Below are 16,505 nucleotides of genomic sequence, written 5' to 3'. Positions count from 1 at the left end.
GCTCGAGTCTTACGCAAAGGTAAGCCATGTCTTAAAAGGTATGGGTATGGGATACAATTTGGTACCACTGCCTCGCAAATGACTGCCTGGTCCTTCGCGATAGTCCTGTCCCGCAGCACTCGTGGTCATGACCCGTCCCCTGTGCCCCGGGTACGTCGCTGGCAGCGGTCGCCCACCGCCCCGTGTCTCCAGCCCGCTCCTGTGCCGCGGCTTACTCAGACGGCCGCGGGGTGCGCCCGTCTGTCACCGCTGAGGCGGACGCGAATCGGCCGCGAGCGGTCGTGCTTCACCCGGGGCTTGGGCGCGTCGGACGGCGGCGCGCTGAGCGCAGCGCTCCGGCGCGGCTGACTCGGCGCAGCCGCCGCGCCGGAGATGACGCACTGCGCGCCGGTTCAGGCGCACGCCCGCCAGATTTATCGCCCGCTCAAGATAAAGCCCTCGGGGCTGGCGGCTTACGAGGCCTCCTTTGAGGCGGGTATCGGCCGAATCAGGAGATCACGCCTCCCATGAAGAGAGCCAGGCCGTCGGCTTTAAAGACTATCAAATCCCCGAGCGGGAGAATAGAGAAGGATCTGTTTCGGGATGATAAAGCGCGGTGTCGTTCACGATTCATCGGTCAGAATTTTACATTGCGCTTGCCGACAACCACTGTCACTGCACAGGGGCTATATGCGTTCTCGTACATATCCTTGGTGAAAAACCGACGTTGCTATGCTGATGGAAAACCATGTGACGTCGACCAGCCCTTCAGCATTTTGAAGACTGTCGGAGGGTAGATTGATGTGTGACGAATAAATGTACTTACTCACGATACGATGGCTGAGTCAAGTAAAGAACTGGCGTCATTCCCACCGTCAGCGACCTATTTCCGCTCTTTGCGCCCTGAACGAAAGCCAAAGCCACTGACATGAGACGCTTTCGTCCGTGTCGGCAGGAGAGGCCGGTGCGGCCGAGCCCGCGCGCCGGCGTCAGCGACATGGTCAGCATCAACGAGCGCAGCCTGGTGATCCGCAACCTGAGCCGCCGCTCGGCCGGCGCGTACCGGTGCCGGGCGGCCAACCCGGAGGGCGAGGCTGTTAGCCGGCTCGTCCACCTCAGCGTCAAGTGTGAGTGGGCGGCGGTCAGGTGTGCTCTCACGTCTCGCGGCGCTTCGTGGCGTCACAGTTGGCTTTATTAGTGCGATGTGCGGACGGCAGTGGCGCTGAAGAGGACTTTTCTGTCGTTTAAGGTTCCATAGGTATCGAGCGGCGAGGTTTGTAAGAGTTCTCGTAAGAGCAGGACGTGGTCGCAGCGCTCTGGTCGTTATGGGACGTCAGATTTCAGGTAGTTCTCTCTGGACCGATCACTGTCGGGAGGAGCTCATCACGCTGCTCCGGTACAACCAGGCGTAGGGGACGCCGAGCAGGCCTAGGTGTTCTCCGGCCCGTTCTGTGCCGGCAGGCCGGACTGAATCCTTAATTCCCGTCCGGGCGCGCTGCCAGATTACCAACAAACGAGCCCGGCCGCGCCACTCCTCCGCATCAATCCGATGTCGTCAAACTCTGGGCCCGGATGGCGTGTTCGCCCGGCGCTGCCAAAAACCAGCCCCAGCGTCGAAAAACAACGTGTCCAATTAGGCTCTCTGCGGCGTGGGGTGGTGATGGGGACAGAGCAGAAGCTAGCCAAGTCGCAGAAAGCTGGGATGGTATGGGGGTAAGTGAGGAGTTGGTGCTTCCTGACCGCTGGCAGTGCACTTCTGCTGTCCTGTTCTATTGTCCTCGTCGGACGATCGTTGAGAAGGCCCTGGCAAAGTGACGGACAAGCTGGACAGTTCACCATAGCTCATGGGACCTCACCTACTGACGTTAGAAGTCATGTTTGTATCCATATACACCATCACTTCTTTATACCGCAAATAGCCTTTGTTCCACGCTCACCCAAAATTGGCAGACTATTTTATGTTATGTGCGTCCAATACAGGTAATCAATCGCATTCGGAATATTGGAGTATCCAACTGAGGCGTGTGGTTTGGGTTCGCAGGCCACTAGAATGTCGATGTTAATACTCGAACGTTCGTGAGGGTCCAAACATTGCTGGTGTAATCACGCAGATCTTTAAAAACCCACACATCCCTCCAGGAAGAGGGATTGCTGTTAATGTCCTGCGTTGTTCCGAACCAATTCTCGAACCTCGTAACAGTGCACCGTAACACAGTTTTGGACAGCTCATTTTGCAAAGTTTTACACATGGCTTTTAAGTTTAAGATATCTAACACAACTGGCAAGTGACCCATGACCTCATACTTGAGCATGTGCATGGGAAAATGGGGAAAATCTAATTCTGCGACGAGTTCTTGGTTCTGCGTGCGCAGGACCATGGCCTAGTGCTCCCAAATGAAGTCAGGTATTTCTGTAATAACCTTCATCAATGCTGACATATTTCCAAAAGCTTTTGGGGTGAAAGCCACATTGAGCAAATTCTTGAAAACCAAAGACCAGATTGCTGCTTTATCATGAACTAGTGTAGTTACGCTGTGACGATTGTTTTGTACGAGTAGATTCCGATCAAAGTCAGGTCAAGTTAAGCTTTAAAGCACATGTTAAATTTGCAGCACTGATATAATGATGTGTCATACATGTATAAATGGCACAAGTAAGCATTACAGCATGAAAGTTTTATAGAACGGCATTTTCACAGTGTACCAACTCTGCCATCGCATATAACGAACTTGAGTGTGGAGTCATAGGTGACTACAGTTTTAAGAAGTCATGGACTCACCCCGGTCAGATTCCCTTTGGGAAGAAGTGGTGCTGTTATAAGCTCTTTGGGCGACCGCAGTCTGCAACATCACATAGAGAAGCCGAACCCTTGGTTTGACCTCGGTTGACCCGTGCTGATCGGACCGCCGCAGGGGATATTGCGAAGCGATCCGGCAAAAGCTGGTGATCACGGACTGCTCTGAGGCCGAACTTTTGCTCCGGAACTTCGGGTGCTGAATCGGCAAGGGGCTGTACTTTCGCTTCCCCCCCCCCCTCGTTTCCCTTGCTGGGGATGACAGCTACACCTGCAAGTTGGTAAAAGTTAGCATCAGTGTTAAACATAATCAGCAGTTAACTTAATGAACTTTAAACAATTTAAAAGTTGACTTTTTAAAAGACCCACACGGCGAAAAGGTTTTCCGAAGATATCGTTATAGCACAATTTAGAAATTAGAGATAAGAGAAGCAATTTTTCTCCTGTGGTTTAGCACTTCGAGCACAGCTTAACTACTGCTTCTCAGCGTACGGTGTAAGTCGAAAGAGGTGATGGCATGCGGGAGTAATCAATCTACGGTCATTTGGTGATACCAAAACTTGATGCGACCAGGGACCTTAAGAAACCTTCACAAATGTGTCTGATCGCTGCCTTAAGTGGGCTGCCTGTCACGCTGTAGCGATCGCGGTTTTAAAGATGTGGCGTGATGGCGCTAATTCATAAATAACGCTATTGGAAATCGACTGACCCGAAGTCTTCCCTTGCCTCGTATGTGGGAACGTACCTCGTGCCGCGCCGCCGCCGTTCTTATGTTTTGCTTGGCGTTCACTGTCCAGGCCGCGCGGATGCTGCCGTGGTTCCTGCCCATTATGATTGCCCCCTCTGCCATGGTTACTGACCGGCGTGCTCTGGCCACAGACGCGCCCGTGTGTGTGTCGGGCCAGAAGAGCCGGTACGGCAGGGCCCGGAACGAGGCGGCGCGCGTCACATGTCAGGTGGAGGCCAGTCCGGCGGACGTCATCTTTAGGTGGCAGTTCAACAGCTCGGCAGAGACGCTCGACCTGCCATTCTCACAGGTCAGTCCGGCAGACGTCACCTTTAGGTGGCAGTTCAACAGCTCGACAGAGACGCTCGACCTGCCATTCTCACAGGTCAGTCCGGCAGACGTCACCTACAGGTGGTAGTTTAACAGCTCGGCAGAGACGCTTGACCTGCCATTCTCACAGGTCAGTTCGGTCGAAGCCCGGCGACTCGTACTGAAAGGAGATGTGATTGCGGCTTTGGAGGACTGTCAATACGTCTCGTCTTTGATTTTGCCTAGTTTGGAGAAAGTGATGCCATGCTAATGCCGCTGCTGCTCACGAAGGAGGGCTTAAGTGCAAGGTTGAAATAAGACGCCTGTGCACCACAGTCTTTTGGCTGGTTGGAGGAGGGGAGAAGGGGTGGCGAAGAGAGGAATCGTGTGAGGTGGGAAGGCTGGCACATGTCACCTCTTTGTGTTATCCATCTCCCCACTTGCAAGCGGTGTGTCGCCTTGAGAGAGTCATGTCGACTTGATGTTGGCAAGAGCGCCTAGCCAACCTCACTGTCTGCAATCACCAACCGCAAACGACTTGTGATCAGTGGATTGCTGAGCGCCAGAGATGACGAACACTTCTTCACGATTCCACGTACCCTTAAACGTTTGTGGAAGACTCCTGCAAGAACCGAGTCCATCCGAATGCACCATGGGAAAGCACCGATTCTTACTGCATTAATGATTTTCACCTTGTTGTTTCTCGTACGACCTTCGCCGTGACTTTCCAGCGCAGAAACACGATAACGTTTCAATATTAACGGCTGCACCCAGCCGTTTCGTGAACACGGTGATCTGTCCTCAGATTGTCTCACGGGGCCTGGAAAGCCGCTCCTCCTACACGCCCAAGACGGAGCTGGACTACGGCACGCTGCTCTGTACGGCGGAGAACGACATCGGTCCCATGGTCAAGCCCTGCGTCTTCAACATTGTTCCTGCTGGTGAGAGGAAGAGCGATGGTGCGCCGCTGATGTTTGTGAACGATGTGCTTCATTCACAATTTGATTTACCATTGAGAGCAATCGGCTTAGATCTGTCCTTGCGCATTTGGGCTTTAACTTATAGCCGGTGTCAAATAGATTTGAGATGTAAAATATTCGCCCTATCCGACTGTGGCATCATCTCCGGCAGGTCCTCCGGAGCCGTTGCGGAACTGCACCGTCATCAACCAGACGTCCGACTCGCTGGAGGTGAAGTGTGCGGCCGGCTTCGACGGCGGTCTGCCGCAGTACTTCGTGGCCGAGCTGTTTGACGTGGCTGGCCGGCGGCTGGTACGCAACCTCACCCGGCCCTTCCCCCACTTCGCGGTGCTGGAGCTGCCGCCGGGGCTGGAGCTGCGGCTCCAGCTGTACGCGGCCAACAGCCGCGGACGCAGCCGAGCCATCACGCTGGACGGCTTCACGCTGAAGGCGGCCGAGAAGCGCATCAGCAGCAGCAGCGGCGGCGGCGGCGGCGGCACGGACCAGCCTGCAGGTCAGCGAATCTCAAAGAAGGAGAAAGGGAGACCTGCCACGGCTGCACGTAGCTCTAACACAGCCTGGTGTATTCTGTCGAGCACTGCCGTATGGCGGCCGTGTGCAGCGGTTCGTAGACTCAGGATCAATATTCTATGTGTCTGGAACGTTTACGAAGTGGAAAAAAATCACTCCATAATGGTCGGATGACATTAATAATCACAGCCCGCAAAATGTTGCGTTACCCCTACCCCATCCCCCTCCCCCCCCCCCCCCCCCCCACCTCGCCACCGATCATTGTGGGTTAGATGTGAAAAATATCCCGGTGCCGAATGCGAGACACGGCAGGATAGGCAGTCCCTCCCCACTGTTGACAGAACCGGCGGAGGAGCAGCGGTTCACTGTGACGCCGATCCTGGGCGTCCTGATCGGCATCGTGGCCTCCCTCATCATTGTCGCCATCGGCGTGGTGGCGTGCATCAAAGGCAGCAGGTCAGGGGCCCAGCTGATGGCATAGAGTCGAGACCACCCTGTCGAGGCTTCACAGAGTTGAGACCGTCCTGTTGAGGATTCACAGAGTTGAGACCGTCCTGTTGAGGATTCACAGAGTCGAGGCCACCCTGTCGAGTGTTCACAGAGTCGAGACCGTCTTGTCGAGGATTCACAGGCTCGCATGAAATCTGGCGGAAAAACCACGTGGATGTCTAATGCACAATATTGTACCGGATCTCCTGAATTGTTCACAATAAATAATTTGCTCCATTATCTGGAATAACTGTATTTCAGGACTTAAGCTATCATGTAGCACATGACTTTCATTTGAAAGAGGTAATTGTGTTTAAACGTTTAAAAGACGCACGTCACCTGCATGATTTGTTTCGAATCCTTCAAAAGCTTGCAGCGATGCACTGTGGTATGCCTTTGAGATTGATGAGAAGACTGCGAAGACCCTGCGGATATTGTTTCCACGTTATTTAGAATAGTAGTGCGCACAAGTTCCTTCAAAAACGTGTTTTTGAAATGTTACGGGATTCAATAGCTGATCACAAACAAAAGCAGCATGTCTTTTTACCACATATAAAGCGCTATTGTCAACGATATAAGATGTCACTAAGCAGTAGTACCATCTTACAGCTTAATACGATGCTATAATCCGATTTCAGTCGAAGCCGAAGAAAACCGACGGTCCAGACGCATCTTTTAAACTCATCCGTGAAAGTCAAGCAGAGATCGGCGGCTGTTGACACAGAGGTCGGAGCTAAGCTCTACGACACGGACCGGAATCCGGACGTCGTACCGAACATGTCCGGTAAGAACATGCCTCCCCGCCGTTATACGGAGTCGTCCGTTAACAGTTAAGCAACAGGGGCGAGTGTATTTGTGGCGCAGCCACGCCTGCGGTTCGACGGCAGCTCAACTGCCGACTCGACTGCCAGTTCAACGGCAAAACACGATCAGTGGCAGAGAAAGTCATCAGAAGTGCCACAGTCGCCAAATCGTAACTACAGAAGATGTTCAAAGTGGGCCTCCTGGCGGTTCGGGATGCGCCACAGCCGAACTTGCTGCAGGTGTTTGAATGTCCGGTCATCATGCCGAAGGTGACGCATCCCATCACAGGCCTCACGACGGCCTTCAACTTTTGGAGGTTTGCTGTCTTGTTCACGTGGGCGTGGTCCTTGACATAACCGAACAGCACGGCAGTTTAAGAGCCACAGGCCGGGCGAATGGAACGCCCGCAGTCTGCAGGGATCTGGGACGTACGTTGCAGGCGCGTCCGCTGCCTTGTACCCATCGTAATATTAAAAAGAGATGAAAGCGGGCATTCTGCCAAGTGATGACCTTTGATCTCCGCTGGCAGCATCCAGTTACGAGCCAGTGCCGACGCCACATCTGCTGAATCACCTGAACGTGAATTCAACGAGGAGACATTCTCTTACGTCAGGCCTCCTTCCCGGCAGCCCCCACAAGGGCAATGTCATCCAGGTCAGGGGCAAACATCGCAGGGCCGGCTGCTGCAGGCGTGCGCAATGTCCCCCGATGCAGAGCCGTTAACTCCACCAGTCGGTTACGTTCAGCCGTCTGCTTTTAGACACAGCCTGCACACTGTGGTAGGCTGGATCCCCATTTCCAGCGCGTGGTGTGGTAAATAGCGCATAGTCCGCTGAGATGTCAACGGCAGCGGCTGCTAGCCGGTGCCTGTAGTGACCGGGGAGACTCCATCTTCGCTGTAAGATAACGCACTAATCCGTCGTTTGAGCTCGGCGCTCGACCGCTCACGAACAAATAAAATAGTTGGTGATGTCTGTCGACGCAGGTGGTGATGGTCTGAGCGCACATAAGTCACTCTCTGCACTTACACAGACCGAAATATAGAATTCGTCACCAGTCATCTCACATTTGCCGCGTTTTCCTTCTTTTTTAGTTCTTCTTTTGTTCTGCTTTGGCTTTTACGTCTAACGTCGTTGTGTCCGGTACCTTGCTTGACCTTGACTTGGTACCGCCGGCAGGAAAGCATCAACGATGGGGACCTGACCCTGACGAGGCCGGGCCGGGACGGCAGGGGTGCAGTCCTCACGTTCGGCACCTTCAACCCGCGACGGCACACCATGGTGCGGACGCTCCCTAGAAAAGACCGAGAGAGTGTGGTGTAGGATGGAGTGCGGTGCAGGGCAGTCGGCCTTACCATTGATGACCGAGAGGGTGTGGTGTAGGACGGAGTGCGGTGCAGGGCAGTCGGCCTTACCCCTGATGACCGAGAGAGTGCAGATAAGGCACTGAGCCTGGCCGGTGGTGACCGGGAGTTCGGTGAGGCATGACCATCCTCGTCGGTGGTGACCGGGAGTTCGGTGAGAGGTGGCCATCCTCGCTAGTGATGACCGGAAGTTCGGGGAGTTCGGTGAAAGGAAGCCATCCTCGCCAGTGGTGACCGGGATTTCGGTGAGGGGTAGCCATCCCCCCTAGCGATGACCGGGAGTTCGGTGAGGGGTGGGCATCCTTGCCAGCGGTGACCGGGAGAGGGCGTCATGTCACGACTGGCATTGACCCTCACTGTGATAGCGGTCCCCGACGGCAGAGCTAAGGGCGCCCAGCGCCTCTGCCGCCGGCTGAGACTTCCTGAGGTTACGTGCCGGCCAGTGTTGTGCGCTGTGAGCGTGCATCAGCTGCTCGCCCGTGCAGAGCCAGCCCCCAGCGGGGGCGAAAGCTCACCGACAGATGGTGGGGCGGGTGGTGAAGCTCACTGTGGCACGGCCGCGAGTGGCCGCGATGTAAGAGCCGTGCGCCGTCACTGTCGCTGTGTTGCGTCTGGGGTCTCAATGTTCGCGGCAGTAGCGTCCAGACACGTCTTGGCTTCCGCTGAATGGGCAGAGGTATGGTGCTGGGGGCTGCGGCTGGTGCGTTGTCACACACAGTGTGTCATCTACTGCAGGTGCGTTGTCACACACAGCGCGTCATCCGCTGCCCGTGTGTTGTCAGATACAGTGCGTCATCTGCTGCTGGTGTATTGTCACACAGTGTGTCATCCGCTGCTCGTGTTTTGTCAGATACAGTGTGTCATCTACTGCTCGTATGCCGTCAGATACAGTCTCATCTGCTGCTGGTGTATTGTCACACACAGTGTGTCATCTGCTGCTGGTGTGTTGCCAGATATAGTGCCATCTGCTACTCGTGTGTTGTCACACACAGTGTGTCATCTGCTGCTCGTGTGTTGTCAGATACAGTGTGTGGTCTGTGACTGGTGAGTTTTCAGCCAGTTGCGGCCGGTGTGTTGTCAGGTACAGTGCATCATCTGCGACAGCTGTGTTGTCAGTCATCTGCAGCTTGTGTGTTGTCAGCCACAATGTCATCTGAGGTTGGTGTGTGGTCAGACACAGTGTCATCTGCTGTCGCGCTATGTTTGATAGAAGCGACTGTGCTGTCATTTATGAGTGTTTTATCGGACCTTTTCCGTGCCGACAGCTGGATAGGATGACCAATTTACAAATGGGGTTCAGTTGTTGCGGTGGTCGGCCATAATGCAATCAGTTCCACAATACGACGCGAAAGAGTAAAGAGGGCCAAAATACGGCATTGCATCATGCATCTCAAATGCTGCACCAGGTGTTTTTGCCAACTGATTGGATCATTTTTCATCCCTCGAAGCAGGTACAAGCCTGGGCTGCTTTCGACCTGGCAAATTTTACCACAGCATGTTTTTTCACAGCGCTTATTATTGGGCACACTAGCGTAACGTGTCACCGTGCGTTGAGGGTCACATGCAGCGCGTGACTGAACTCGCCAGTCGGTGCGTCTAGTCTGTTTTGGAAAACTTATTGTTGTCAGTGGCATGCCGACCTGAATTCGTATTACCAGCGACTGCACAATCCGACCTCAACGGGACTCCAACGGATTTAGGCTGCGATTGGTCATGCCCCGACTAGAGGACTGGACACATAACAGGCCAGCCGAGTTTTGCAGTCAGCACTCTCCGAAATTGCATCGCGCGAATCACGAAGGGCTTAAAATCGGGAATCGTTGGAATGTCATCAGATACATGCTGCGGAAGTGGATTTCATGATGGAATGCGGGTGTCTCCTAAATTTGTATACACTAAAAGCTGAGTGATAGTAAAAAGGAAAAGCCTTTTCCATTATGCAGCCCGTGTGCTGAGACAATTTCCCAACAGCTTTCAGTTTGCAACCTGGCTCACAACATTCATAATTTGTTGTTTTCCAACCGGAGTGCATCGAGTAGATTTTGTCTTCGCTGGACGTAATGTTAGAGCTTTTCAATCGCAGGCATTCGAGTTTCATACAGTCACGTTACTGACGTGACTAAACCATGTCACATGCATCAGCTCATCACTCACCACCTTCACCCGCGATTTCCTGGGTGATTCGAGAAGCAGGTAGCTTTCTAATGTTTTTGTACCTTGAAATAATGACTGAAATTCCCTGCAAAAAACAATACAAGTAAAAGCAGCTGATTAGCTAGATATGAATGGACCGTGAGACGATAGCCTCCTTGTGGCTGGTATAGAGCACGTGCAATTTCTGGCAATACTCACCACCTTTTTTCGATGTTTCCTTTTGCTTCGTTGAATGATGGTAAAGGAGCACTAAGGCAAGCTGCGAAAATTACAGAAACCCTGTGTAGATTGCGAAACCACGAGCGATTCGCGGACTACACTGGTGTACTCCGCTATGACTGGACCAAAACCCCTGATAATTTTTATCGCCTAAAGCTTAATCTTCAGTCCGAAAAAATAAATATGTGCCCCTTAGATCCGACACCACCCGGTTGTTGAAGCCCACCCACCATATCTACGTTAGGAATTCCATGTAGGCCTCATGGACGAGATAAGCTCCGGGGGTTCTCAAATCCGAGCTGCCCGTGGGTGCCAACTGATCACCCGTTTTGAACGTAGATGATATTGCTCCTCTGTTTAAGACATGAAGGATACAAGACCGCAATCTAAGGCAAACCTCAGCAGGTATCTAAGTGAGGTGGATATGTTGAGTCACCGAGTGCTCAGTTTTCGGGATACAATGCTCGGCTTTGTGTTTGTCGCACATCCTGAAGGTCTCCGACGAGCCGTATTAAGTACAACAGCAGGTCGGTGTGAGTGCAGTTACAAAGATTGCACAGCGCAGTACTCGTTTCTACTGATGTGGAAATAATTTTACATTTACGTAGAATAATTTGTTGTCAATGTTTTGGCTGTTGGTCACTTTTTGGGGTTGCTGCAAAAATGCGATCTATAAACACAGATAACCATGCGTGACATGCAGAGGAGGCAATCGCCCTATGTGGCTTGGCATTACCTTTCTTACCATAAAACCAGGGAAACTAGGATATGCCGTTTGGGTAATATCTGTATGCACCCACCGCTCTAAGATTTGGAAGCTCTCAAAATCCTGTATTCGCGGTCAAAGAGTGTCGCCCAAATCAGTCAGCTCTGTTTACTTGGCCCGGCTTATGACGCCATCCATGACCACTACGTCAAGAAACGGTATACCCATTCATGTAAATAATGCGGCTTGCGCAGAAAACAGTGGCTTATTACCCTCCGAATTAGTGCACTCGGTGTACTGGTTACCGAGGCAGAGGTGGAACAAAAAAGGTGAAATTGTTTGTGATTGGGGGCTTACATACCTCAGTGACCGTCCCCGTAGGCCCGTTAAGACGATGATGTGTGCTTCAGCATGAGTGGCGATTGTGTGACAAATAGCAGGCCAACCTTGGGTGTTTATTTCTTTATCGTACATACACGCTGTGCGTAAATATTTCAGTTATGATAGGGAGACCAGTTGCCCATCAAAACGTCTGATCATGCTCCTTTGTGGGCCGGCGCATCGCAGGCCCGTCTTCTTGCTTGATGAAATGAATCCGAGACTGGTGGCATCTGACGTTGTCTCTCAGATGTTGGACAGGTGCTGCGCCAGGCATCTCTTTGCGAGTCGGCCAACTGTCTGGCATGAGCGTGATGTGTTGTGTTGTGACCGGCTTGGCGTACAGAAAGTTTCCCTGGAGATCTCGTGTGAGGCGTGCTGCCGTGCCGCATGCTCCCATGCTTCACCATGACGCGGCGCCACCCCACAACACCGCTTACCGTCACGCTCGAACTACAATATTTGCACCGAAATATGCCGCGCTGTGTCGGTTGGCTTCCGGAGCCTCCCAATGGCCGCCTGCAAATTACGCAGGTTCTGAGCGGTGTCCGTGTTTGACACGTCGCTCTCCTGAGGCTCATTCACGTCCGCTTTGTCGTCGTCTTCCCCGGCGCAGGGGCCGGCCGGTTATTTCCTCTTTGATGGTGCTTGATGTGGCCACGTGCGAACAATACATGTGACGTGGTGTCTTGATGAACGGGCAGTAGCGTGTGCCTGTAATGGACAGGAACCTACACCAGCAGTGTAGCAAAGGCACAAGTGCGTGTTTCCAGGCAATAGCAATTCGGTGGTGATACACCAGAGTCTGTAAGGTTTCATTTCTGCCGAATAGCAGGCTGTGCAGGGAGTAAATGTATGAATTCACGCGCCGTGATACTTTGGCAAACACTGGCATATGCGGCGGTGAAGAACGGAAGCTGCAGAAAGCTTGCACACGAAGTATTACTGTATCGTGAAAAATTTCGTAGACCACCGCGCTTACAGGAGCCGGGAATGTGGCGGTGATGGACGGGATGGTGCAAGGCATCACTTTGGTACGGTGGCAGCCCATGCCATAAAAAAAATACACGACTGTTTTACGGAAAAGCTAACACATTTTTGGTCATTAGCGCATAAAACTCACAGAACATTTCGTATTTTCCGTACATTTAAAGGGTGTATTTCTTTGCATACACAGGCACTGGTGTAAGTACTAACGCATAGGTACTCTGTCTGACAGAACTGGTGTAAAAACATTAATTTAAGTTTTCTTTCATCTGCGTGTGGGCAAGACCCAGCAAACTGTAGTAAGTTTTCATGTTTATTTATCATGTTGTGCCCAGAACCGCTACTAACTCCAATAAAGTGGGAAAAGCCTTGCATTCCCTTCAAACATATACGATTCAATGTTTTGTTTTCTGAAATGATTAAATAATTCAACGGTTTCTTGTTCCTTAAACATTAGGACTAACTTATTGTTAAGTATTACATAGAAGGTGTTTTATCATTTCGTCCGTAATATTTAACCTAACTAATTTAACGCAAGAAATGAAATACCCTATTACCAACTAGTTAGAGGCATGCACATAGGTATTTGGCTTTGATAATTGTACTTAATTTTTCATAGCAGGTAAACGTTTCCCCAGTTTACAAAAGGAATATAGGTACACTGATGGGTCCAGGGAGGGGTGGGAAGGGGGTGGGCTTAAGGGGCAAATGACCCTCCCAAATCCGTTCAACGTTCACGCTGACGTTCTTTTTTTACAGAGGAACTACTCCGCTAGGCGGAGAATGGTTCGAAATTACAGGAGAAAAATCGATCGGCAATCCTGGAAGCAGGATACAATGGCAACGGCCATCAAAAGCAGTCAAGGGGGGAAATGTCCACCAAAGAAGCGGCACGCCGCTTTCTGGTCCCGAAGTCGACTCTCGACAGACGCCTGAAAAAGGCGCGAGCAATGTCAAGAACAGAGGCCACAGAGAAGGTCCTGGGTTGACACAAACCTGTTTTCATGGAAGCTCAGGAGCGAGATTTGGTACAGCACATAATGGAGCTCCAAAACCGGATGTTCGGAATAACGCTGACTGATCTCAAGAAGCTCGCATATGAGTTCGCAGACAGAAACAAAATCATTCACCCATTCAACACGGTGCCGAAGATGGCAGGGGAGGCGCGGATACGGCGCTTCCGCAAGAGGAACCCCGCGGTCTCACTAAGGGCACCAAAGGCCACAAGAGTTGCTCGCGCCGCGGCGTTCAACTCAGTCAATGTCAACGCGTTCTTCGACAACCTTGAGTCGCAGATGGATTCTGCCCAGTTCGGTCCCACACGCATCTACAACATGGATGAAACGTGACTCAAGACGGCCGCAACAAAACAAGAGAAGGTGCTGGCGAGGGAAGGGTGCAAGCACGTCGGCCAACTGACATCTGCGGAACGAGGCACGCTGGTTACCGAGGTGATGTGTATCAACGCTGCGGGGAGCTACATACCTCCAGGTGTGATATTTCCAGGAAAGAGTGCCAACCAGCAGTTGGAGAAGGGTCTTCCCCCAGGTAGCCTGGTGCTGTACCATGAGTCTGGTTGGATGCAGAAGGAGCTGCTCGTGAAATGGCTTAACCATTTCATACAGCACGCGAAGCCCTCGAAACAGGATCCGGTCCTTCTCATACTGGATGGACATGCCAGCCACACCAAGAGCCTCGCAGCCATCCTACTGTGCAGGGAAGCAGGTGTGTGATGCTCACCATGCCTCCTCACACCTCACACCGCCTTCAACCACTGGACTGGACGTTCATGCTTCCCGTCAGCACCTTCTTCTTCCAAGATCAGAGAACGTGGCTCCGAAACAACCCTGATAAAGTCATCACACTGTATGAGATGGGGGAGCTGATTGGGTCAGCCTACGTGCAGGCGGCAACAGTGAAGACGGCGTTGAAGGGCTTCGAAGTCACGGGGATCTTTCCCACAAACCGCCACGTGTTTGGCGAAGAAGGCTTCGCAGCGGCAGAAACAACGAACATCCCGCTGATCGGCACCGCAGACGCACCAGTGGGTCTCAACTCAGCAGCAGCTCCTTTGCCCATGCCTGGACCCTCTGACGTTGATGTCTCGGTGAGCATGAACGTTCGGGAGTCCTCGGAAACTGTCGCCGGAGACGCAACGCATGCTGGAATATCAGGGCAGGGAACCTCGACTAATGCCGAAACTCCGGCGAAGTTGCTCACCACTGGGGCTCTGCCAGACGATTTCTCAAGCTCTAGCGATGACGAAGATGACGTTCTAGAAGTGTCATGCTCAGCTGGACCGAGCCATGCTTCCCAAGATCAAAATGACACACCCGCAAGCTCGTATGTGTCTCCCCGCGAAATCCTCCCTGTGACAAAAGTGCACTCAAGGGAGGAGAGAGGTAAAGGACGAAAGAAAGGTAAAACATGTGTCTTGACTGGCACACCATACGAGGGGGAACTCGAGAAGAGACTCGAAGGAAAAAGAAGGTAGACAGGGAGGAAAGAAAAATGACGACAGAATTCAGTCTAAAGGAAGAAAAGGAGGAATGTGGAAACTCAGAAACCGCAGCACTAACAAGAGAAGCGTACGCCGCGAAAGCTTACCTTTGAGAGTCCTCGGACAAAGAAGATGTGGCTTGTCTGTACTGCGGGTCCTTCTTCTCCATGTCCAAATCGAACGAGTCTTGGTCGCGATGTGCTCTCTGCGATAAATGGGCGCACGATGCCTGTGCAGGGATTGATGAAAAGGACGAGTGTGTGTTCGTGTGCGAACTGTGCCGGGATGGCTAGGCAGGCTGATGTCTTGCCTAGTTTCGTCATTGGTCGTATCTGATGACGGATCCACTAGGCTGTGCTCTTTTCGTGTTTTGCGTTCACAGTGACTAAGAAGTGGATTGATGAGCAGAACGAGTGAGTGTTCCTGATCGAACTTTGGTCGATGACTTTGTCGTCTCATTGTGTAACCACCAGGCTGTGTTCCTCTAGTTCTGTGCCTAAGCCATGCAGCAATGGCTGTCGCTTCATACCAAGCTGTAATACACATTTGCTGGCCATTATAACTTTTATTCGTGAGATCTTAATGAGGAAACAAGTATGGAGTGGTATGGTTCGAGCAAAATATGAGAGCCCAAACATAAGAAGTATAGCTATTGGATGTCCAGACAAATACCTACCCACCGAGCTATGCATTTAATGAGGCGTTTAATTAAAATGATAACTTTGAAAATATTCATTTCGCTTATTTAGTATCCTCACTTGTCCGTTTTGCCCGGAATACTGCATCGTTTTACCCCAAGCCAGCGCCAAATGAGGAAAAAAACATTGCCTGATATTTAGGAGGATCACACTTTAACATGAAGAGATATCAAACCAGCGTTTTTTTTAAAAGAGATAGACAATTGATCAGCCTTCAGTATCCACCTGCTTACGACTTTCTGGACAGAATTATGTACTCCCCATATTGAAAAACGTTAAGGTGTCAGCTTTGTCCCTCTTTCCGCTATACATACATGCATATATATATGCATATGCACATATGTATATATACATACATACATATATATGTGTATATATATATATATATATATATATACATATATATATATATATATATATATATATATATATATATATATATATATACAGCGCACTTGTGGTCAAGTCTTAGCTATAAAGGTAATGGCTGGTTTATGTTTTTGCAGCTTAAGTTTTGTCGTGTAGCACTCATATCATGTATGAGATTTTGTAATAGCTGTAACGTCGCGTATAAGTGAGGACTGCGAAAGTCTTCCCTGTGTAAGTAACGAAAAGCACGAGTTTTTGCAGCATACGTATTTGCAGCATACTTTTGTCGTCTAGCATTCATATCGTGTGTGAGTTTTGGCGGTAGAAGTAATGTAGTGTGTGAGCACAAACTCTTTAAGTTTTTTGCAGTACGTGTGATGACGTATAGAAAATTATGAAGCATAACTTCTGTCGTGTAGCACTCATGTCGTGTACAAGTCTTTGCAGTAAAAGTAAGGTCGCGTATAAGTAAAGGCTGTACACGTTTTTGCGATAAAAGTAAAGTCTGGATAAGTTTTGTAGTAGAAGTATTGTCCGTT

At 51.2% G+C, this 16,505-nt stretch overlaps 1 protein-coding gene across 1 annotated transcript in view; it reads left to right on the top strand.

Annotated features, from left to right (window-relative positions):
• The window catches only part of LOC119093398 (nephrin), a 33,486-nt gene extending 23,357 nt beyond the window's left edge, over window positions 1-10,129 (top strand). Inside the window, exons 8-16 of the mRNA XM_037216353.1 lie at window positions 935-1,106; window positions 3,653-3,810; window positions 4,615-4,750; window positions 4,941-5,116; window positions 5,156-5,282; window positions 5,641-5,755; window positions 6,427-6,572; window positions 7,122-7,246; window positions 7,771-10,129. Coding sequence (XP_037072248.1) covers window positions 935-1,106; window positions 3,653-3,810; window positions 4,615-4,750; window positions 4,941-5,116; window positions 5,156-5,282; window positions 5,641-5,755; window positions 6,427-6,572; window positions 7,122-7,246; window positions 7,771-7,914 — 1,299 coding nt within the window. The 3' untranslated portion in view covers window positions 7,915-10,129. The remainder of the gene's footprint in view (window positions 1-934; window positions 1,107-3,652; window positions 3,811-4,614; window positions 4,751-4,940; window positions 5,117-5,155; window positions 5,283-5,640; window positions 5,756-6,426; window positions 6,573-7,121; window positions 7,247-7,770) is intronic.
• Window positions 10,130-16,505: the final 6,376 nt, after the last annotated feature.

Source organism: Pollicipes pollicipes, unplaced genomic scaffold (genome assembly GCF_011947565.3).
Source record: "Pollicipes pollicipes isolate AB1234 unplaced genomic scaffold, Ppol_2.1 Scaffold_4002;HRSCAF=4701_pilon_pilon_pilon, whole genome shotgun sequence".
Taxonomy (NCBI): domain Eukaryota; kingdom Metazoa; phylum Arthropoda; class Thecostraca; order Pollicipedomorpha; family Pollicipedidae; genus Pollicipes; species Pollicipes pollicipes.
The sequence above is the reverse complement of the archived record's forward strand: the minus strand, read 5'-3'. Positions and strand labels throughout refer to the sequence as shown.